At 40.3% G+C, this 7,338-nt stretch overlaps 1 protein-coding gene across 1 annotated transcript; it reads left to right on the top strand.

The window, feature by feature from the left end:
- Positions 1-4,589: 4,589 nt before the first annotated feature.
- LOC148199522 (uncharacterized) lies at positions 4,590-5,857 on the top strand (the record flags this gene model as incomplete). Its single annotated transcript, XM_088112686.1, has 2 exons — positions 4,590-5,622; positions 5,817-5,857. Coding segments are annotated over 2 exons (1,074 nt in total), but the record flags the coding sequence as incomplete, so codon positions are not given.
- Between the last annotated feature and the right edge of the window lie 1,481 nt (positions 5,858-7,338).

Below are 7,338 nucleotides of genomic sequence, written 5' to 3'. Positions count from 1 at the left end.
AGAGTTCACACAAGAAATCTCCCTCACCTACTCGGTTTAGGTCTTAGGAGCTCTCTAGAAGCGTGCCCTAAGACCAAGGTGACAGTTCACAAAAGAAATCTGCCTCACCCGCTCGGTTTAGGTCTTAGGAGCTCTCTAGAAGCGTGCCCTAAGACCAAGGTGAGAGTTCACAAAAGAAATCTGCCTCATCCGCTCGGTTTAGGTCTTAGGAGCTCTCTAGAAGCGTGCCCTAAGACCAAGGTGAGACTTCACAAAAGAAATCTGCCTCACCCGCTCGGTTTAGGTCTCAGGAGCTCTCTAGAAGCGTGCCCTAAGACCAAGGTGAGAGTTCACACAAGAAATCTCCCTCACCCGCTTGGTTTAGGTCTTAGGATCTCTCTAGAAACGTTCCCTAAGACCAAGGTGAGAGTTCACAAAAGAAATATGTCTCACCCGCTCGGTTTAGGTCTTAGGAGCTCTCTAGAAGCGTGCCCTAAGACCAAGGTGTGAGTTCACAAAAGAAATCTGCCTCACCCGCTCGGTTTAGGTCTTAGGAGCTCTCTAGAAGCGTGCCCTAAAACCAAGGTGAGAGTTCACAAAAGAAATCTGCCTCACCCGTTCAGCTGTTAAGACATGACGAAAATTTCGTGTGATAAACATAATGTATTATTGATATGAAATAATAAGCACAAAGCTCTTAGCTGAAATAAAATTTCAAATGGGATGCGTTCCATGTATTGGGTATAGCCTTTCCCGTCGGGTGCTCCAAGCGGTATGCTCCATTTTGTAAGTTCTCCACCACCCTGAAGAGGCCTTCCCAATTCGCGACTAATTTTCCCGACGATCGGTTTCGTCGGGCTTCTGCCGTTTTTCTCCACACGAGGTCTCCTTCAACAAATTGTCGAGGCCTGACCTTGGTGTTGTAACGTCTCGCCAGAAGCCTTTTCCGAGCCTCCGCTCGGATCACTGCCACCTCTCTTCGTTCATCCAAAGTATCAAGCTCCACACGAAGCTCATCATTGTTATCTTGCAGACTTTGAACTTCCCTTCGTATAGTAGGTTCTCTTACTTCGACCGGTAACATTGCGTCCATTCCATATTTGATAAGGAAAAAACTCTGCACCACACATTTTCACTGGGGAGTATATGGTCATGACGTCAACAAAAGATCTCAAATGCTCCTCCGGATCCCCCGACCCATCATACTTTTCCAAGGCCGGAAATGCTCTATCCGGAATCTGCTCCTCCATGATCACCGCTGTGAACGGGTGCAAAGCTCTAGCTCGACCGGTTGGGACCGGACGGTTCGCGGTCCGATGCGAACCAGCTTCATTCTGATCCTCTCCCTGATAATGACTACTAGGAGTAGGATTTGTGTCTTCCTCTGAATCTGGCTCTGTTTCCGGCATCTCTACAATAGGTGGTGTTTGGGCGTGTGCGGAAGATGGACGATTAGCTTGCGTCCCTCTAGCCGCATTCCGCTCGCCTCTAAGGGTTTCAATCTCCGCCTACATTGCTTCCATTCTTCTTCTCATCTCCTGTAAAAACACTGCCGGGTCTTGCTCCATCCCTGTGGTCGTAAAAGGTTATCTTCAATGATCCTCGGCCCCACGGTGGACGCCAAAATGTTTCTGCTGAATGGGACTGGGGAAAACTCCTGCTGCCTCCGCCCGGAAACACTCCTCCTTAGCCGATCGGTCCTTCGCCCTTCGTCTTCCTTATGCTCGCTCTCAGTATAGACCTGCAGGAAACACTCCAACGCTCAAGTCAGAATTGGTCTTTGCAGGTCTATGTAATTGTAAAAAACAGAGAGTTTACCTTCTCCTTCGATTGTTATTTATATGATATTAGAGAATATTACCCATTAATTTACCTCTTAATGACTTTCAATGCTAATCTTAAATATTCAACAACGACCGTTACCTCATTAATTACACATTCATGAGCATTCAACCGCTGTCTCCAACAAACAGTTTTAGAAGCCCGCCCGATCGGACATATTAGACTTGAGAGACCCGATCGGACACATCTGAACATGCCCGGTCGGTTACTCCACCCTCGGTAGTAACACGAAAATGTTTCTGCTGAATGGGACCGGGGAAAACTCCTGCTGCCACCCCCGGAAACACTCCTCCTCAGTCGATCGGTCCTTCGCCCTTCACCTTCCTTATGCTCGCTCTCAGTATAAGTGGGGTGACATGCAGGAAACACTCTGATGCTCAAGTCAGAATTGGTCTTTGCAGGTCTATGTAATTGTAAAAAACAGAGAGTTTACCTTCTCCTTCGATTGTTATTTATATGATTTTAGAGAATATTACCCATTAATTTACCTCTTAATGACTTTCAATGCTAATCTTAAATATTCGACAACGACCGTTACCTCATTAATTACACATTCATGTGCATTCAACCGCTGTCTCCAATAAACAGTTTTAGAAGCCCGCCCGATCGGACATATTAGACTTGAGAGACCCGATCGGACACATCTGAACATGCCCGGTCGGTTACTCCGCCCTCGGTAGTAACACGAAAATGTTTCTGCTGAATGGGACTGGGGAAAACTCCTGCTGCCTCCTCCCGGAAACACTCCTCCTCAGTCGATCGGTCCTTCGCCCTTCACCTTCCTTATGCTCGCTCTCAGTATAAGTGGGGTGACCTGCAGGAAACACTCTGATGCTCAAGTCAGAATTGGTCTTTGCAGGTCTATGTAATTGTAAAAAGCAGAGAGTTTACCTTCTCCTTCGATTGTTATTTATATGATTTCAGAGAATATTACCCATTAATTACCTTTTAATGACTTTCAATGCTAATCTTAAATATTCGACAAGGACCGTTACCTCATTAATTACACATTCGTGAGCATTCAACCGCTGTCTCTAGCAAACAGTTTTAGAAGCCCGCCCGATCGGACATATTAGACTTGAGAGACCCAATCGGACATATTAGACTTGAGAGACCCGATTGGACACATCTGAACACGCCCGGTCGGTTACTCCGCCCTCGGTAGTAACAATTATTATTATTATTATTGTGATATTGTAGATCAAGCGGTGGTGATAGTAAACGTGCTTGTTTTTTCTTCCTTTATCTTATTATCTCACATATTGATTGTTTTGTTTATCATTTTATTTCTCCCGTTTCCTCTCTATAATCTAAGTATTTTTCGTTTCCATTACCTTATCACTAGTAAAAAATAATTTTTTATACCTGTTAAAAAAGTTTTTTATACCTATTTTTGAGTAGGTAGAGAAGCAAGGGGTATGAAAAGTTTACAATTTTTTATACCAACTCACTTTTATAACTGTGTTGTTCGTAATAGGCATAAAACTCTTATATTTACACCTAGTACTATGAGAGCAGGTATAAAAAGTCTTTTTCGTTGCTAGAGGGAAAATTTTCTTTTTATACCTACTAGTGCTATAATAGGTGTAAAAAGCAAGACTTTTTATACCTGATGTGACTTTGACCGGTGTAAAAAGTGATGTCTTTTTTTAGATATTTTATTTGTATGTACTACTATCCATATTCAAACTTGCATAAGATTCAATCCCAGAATACAGTTTAAATAATCAATAACAAGTAAAATAATCAATATTGTTTTCATTAACACATCAAAAAGTAATATTTACCTAACAAAGTTCCTAAATATATTTACCTAACATAAGTACTTAACATATTATACATAAAATAGTTCCTAAATTCAAAATGTAATATTGAAACATCCAATCATTTACAAATGGTTAAAAGAAATGCAACTCATTGCTCCCGAACATCCTTTATAACATTTTGTTCCATTGAAGACGTGTCATCAAATATCTACACAATGAAGATTTATTGAAGATTTATTGAAGATAAATATTGTCATGTGATGTCTTCTGTTAATCAGTAATTAAACCTTTGACAGAAGGATGTATTGAAATAATAGTTATATTTTATGGATTAATTTAGAAAAGTTAAAAAAAAAACAGTTTCCTTCAAACACTTATTTTATATACTACAGTTTTTCCTCCTATTTATGGTAAAAGAAATAAGGAAGGAAAGGTTTCATTATCTTCCTTGAGGAGGTGTAGAGATAGTCTAAGAAATTGAGGGATCCCAAAATGTCATTACTCTTTTATACTAGAAGTTCAAAGTCTAAGGTGGTTAAGGTAATATATATTAAGGTAATATATATTTATTCATTTTTGTAGGTTTCTTTCAAACATTCAACGCATACAACAATTACAGAGGCATTTTTTTATTTTGGTATAAAATATTATTTTAAGCATTTTAAATAATATACTTCCATTGTTTTGAAGTTATAAAACTTGTTACATAACTAACAATTAGAGACAAGATCCCTTAATGTGTGGATCCAGTGATTTGACTTGATACTGTCAATCTCTGTAATTAGTGTAATTACCAATCAATGGCTGTCAGCATTATTTGTTACCTTATTTGGTTGTAGTATCTTAATGATAGCCTTAATCATAGGATCTTGTATTGCTAGCATCTGCTATATATGTACACGGTAATCATCAGATTAAATATATCTTGATTTACCTCTCATTACTTTTTCTAACTTGGTATCAGAGCTCTTAAGCCCTGAAGGCTCTTGATCCAATAAAAAAAATGTGGCATCCGCTGCAGATTCAACGTTCAAAAATGATCTCTCATCCACTGTGTTTGTCAAGTTGGATAGAGACAACTACCCACTATGGAAATCCTTGGTGATCTCTATAGTCAAAGGCTGTAGGCTCGATGGTCACATGCTAGGGACAAAGGAGTGTCCTGAAGAATTCATAGCTTCTACAGATTCAAGCAAGAAGCCAAATCCTGCTTTTGAAGATTGGCAGGCTCGTGATTCACAACTCCTTGGATGGTTGATGAATTCAATGACTATTGAAATCGCAACACAGTTGCTGCACTGTGAAACCTCAAAACAACTTTGGGATGAAGCCCAAAGCCTAGCAGGTGCACACACAAGGTCTCGAGTTACTTACCTTAAATCTGAGTTTCACAGCATCAGAAAAGGAGAGATGAAGATGGAGGAGTATCTGGTCAAAATAAAGAATCTTGCCGACAAGCTTAAACTTGCAGGCAGCCCCATTTCCAGCTCAGATCTAATCATTCAAACCCTGAATGGTTTAGATGCTGAATACAACCCTACGGTGGTCAAGCTATCGGATCAAACCAGTCTCACTTTGGTGGATCTGCAGGCTCAATTGCTGACCTTTGAAAGTAGACTTGATCAACTGAATAGTCTCACCAACCTAACCCTTAGTCCTTCAGCAAATGTTGCCAACAAAACTGATTACAAAGGCAACAAATTCAACACAAACAATAACTGGAGAGGTTCCGGTAGCAACTGGAGAGGCTCTAACTTCAGAGGTTGGAGAGGAGGCAGAGGAAGAGGAAGAATATCTAATCCAACATGTCAAGTTTGCTGCAAGGTCGGGCACACAGCAGTAAATTGCTACTACAGGTTTGATAAGTCTTATTCAAACTCAAATTATTTAGCAGGCAGTGACAGACAAGGAGCACACAATGCCTTCCTAGCCTCACAAAGCTCTCTTCAAGATTATGATTGGTACTTTGACAGTGGTGAAAGCAATCATGTGACACACCAAACTGACAAATTCGAGGATCTGGTAGAACATCATGGTAACAACTCATTAATAGTTGGAAGTGGTGAAAAATTGAAGATTGTTGCCACAGGTTCCTCAAAGCTAAACTCACTTAACTTACATGATGTCTTATATGTGCCCAACATTACCAAAAACCTATTAAGTGTGTCGAAATTAACTGCTGACAATAACATTCTGGTTGAGTTTGATGCAAACTGTTGCTTTGTGAAGGACAAGTTGACAGGGAAGGTAATTCTAAGAGGGATACTTAAAGATGGCTTGTATCAGCTCTCAAGGACTGAAAGGGACCCGTGTACTTATGTATCTGTCAAGGAGAGCTGGCATAGAAGGCTTGGTCATCCAAATAATAAAGTTCTAGATAGAGTCTTGAAAAGTTGTAATGTCAAACTATCACCTAGTGATCATTTTAACTTTTGTGAGGCTTGTCAATATGGCAAAATGCATTTTTTACCCTTTAAAACCTCTTCCTCTCATGCTAAAGAAATTCTTGAATTAGTTCGTACTGATGTCTGGGGGCCTGCACCAGTAACATCTCCTTCGGGTTTCAAATATTATGTTCACTTCCTTGATGACTTTAGTAGATTTACCTGGATTTATCCTCTGAAACAGAAATCAGATACTGCACAAGCTTTTATCCAGTTTAAAAACATGGTAGAAAATTTGTTTAACAAGAGACTTAAGACAATCCAATGTGATGGTGGTGGTGAATATAAGACTGTGTAAAACCATGCAATAGAAGCAGGGATACAATTCAGAATGTCATGCTCTTACACATCACAACAAAATGGTAGGGCTGAGAGAAAACACAGACATATTACTGAATTTGGCTTGACATTACTAGGACAAGCCAAAATGCCCTTACACTATTGGTGGGAAGCTTTCTCCACGGCAGTTTATCTCATAAACAGACTGCCCTCTCTAGTCATTCAAAATGAAAGTCCTTACTCATTGCTCTTTAGAAAGGAACCTGACTACAACTCCCTAAAACCTTTTGGGTGTGCTTGTTATCTCTGTCTCAAGCCCTATAATCAGCACAAACTGCAATTCCACACAACCAGATGTGTGTTCTTGGGCTATAGTAACTCCCACAAAGGATACAAATGCATAAACTCTCATGGAAGAATTTTCACTTCAAGACATGTTGTTTTCAATGAAGAAAATTTTCCATTCCATGATGGTTTTCTCAATACAAGAAGTCCCTTGAAAACACTAACTGAAAGTCCATCGGCCTCTTTTTCTTTGCCCACTACAGGTAAATCACATATTGGAGAAGCAATACCTTCCGATGACAGCAATCCAAATGTCGAACAAGAAAAAGCTAGTCCAACTGGAAGTGCTGCAGTTAATCTTAGCAGAGATCAAGATACAAATGATTCAACAAGGAACAGTCCAATTTCTCATGACACTGATCCCATAGAAACAGTTGTTGAAGCTCCCCAAGATTTTCCTGAACCAAGCACAACCATCAACACTCATTGGACCAGGAGCAAGGCTGGAATTCACAAGCCAAAGCAGCCCTATGTTGGGTTAGCTGAAACCTTTACAAATGAGAAGGAACCAGAAAATGTCACAGAAGCACCCACAAGACCACAGTGGAACGCAACTATGGATAATGAGTATCAGGCACTCATGTCAAATAAAACCTGGGTTTTGGTAGCATATCAAGGCCAAGAAAACATCATTGATTCTAAATGGGTCTTCAAGACCAAGTACAAAGCAGATGGGACAATTG

This window comes from Vigna umbellata, chromosome 4, assembly GCF_029865625.1.
Source record: "Vigna umbellata cultivar VRB3 chromosome 4, Vumbellata_1.0, whole genome shotgun sequence".
NCBI classification, from domain to species: domain Eukaryota; kingdom Viridiplantae; phylum Streptophyta; class Magnoliopsida; order Fabales; family Fabaceae; genus Vigna; species Vigna umbellata.
The sequence above is the reverse complement of the archived record's forward strand: the minus strand, read 5'-3'. Positions and strand labels throughout refer to the sequence as shown.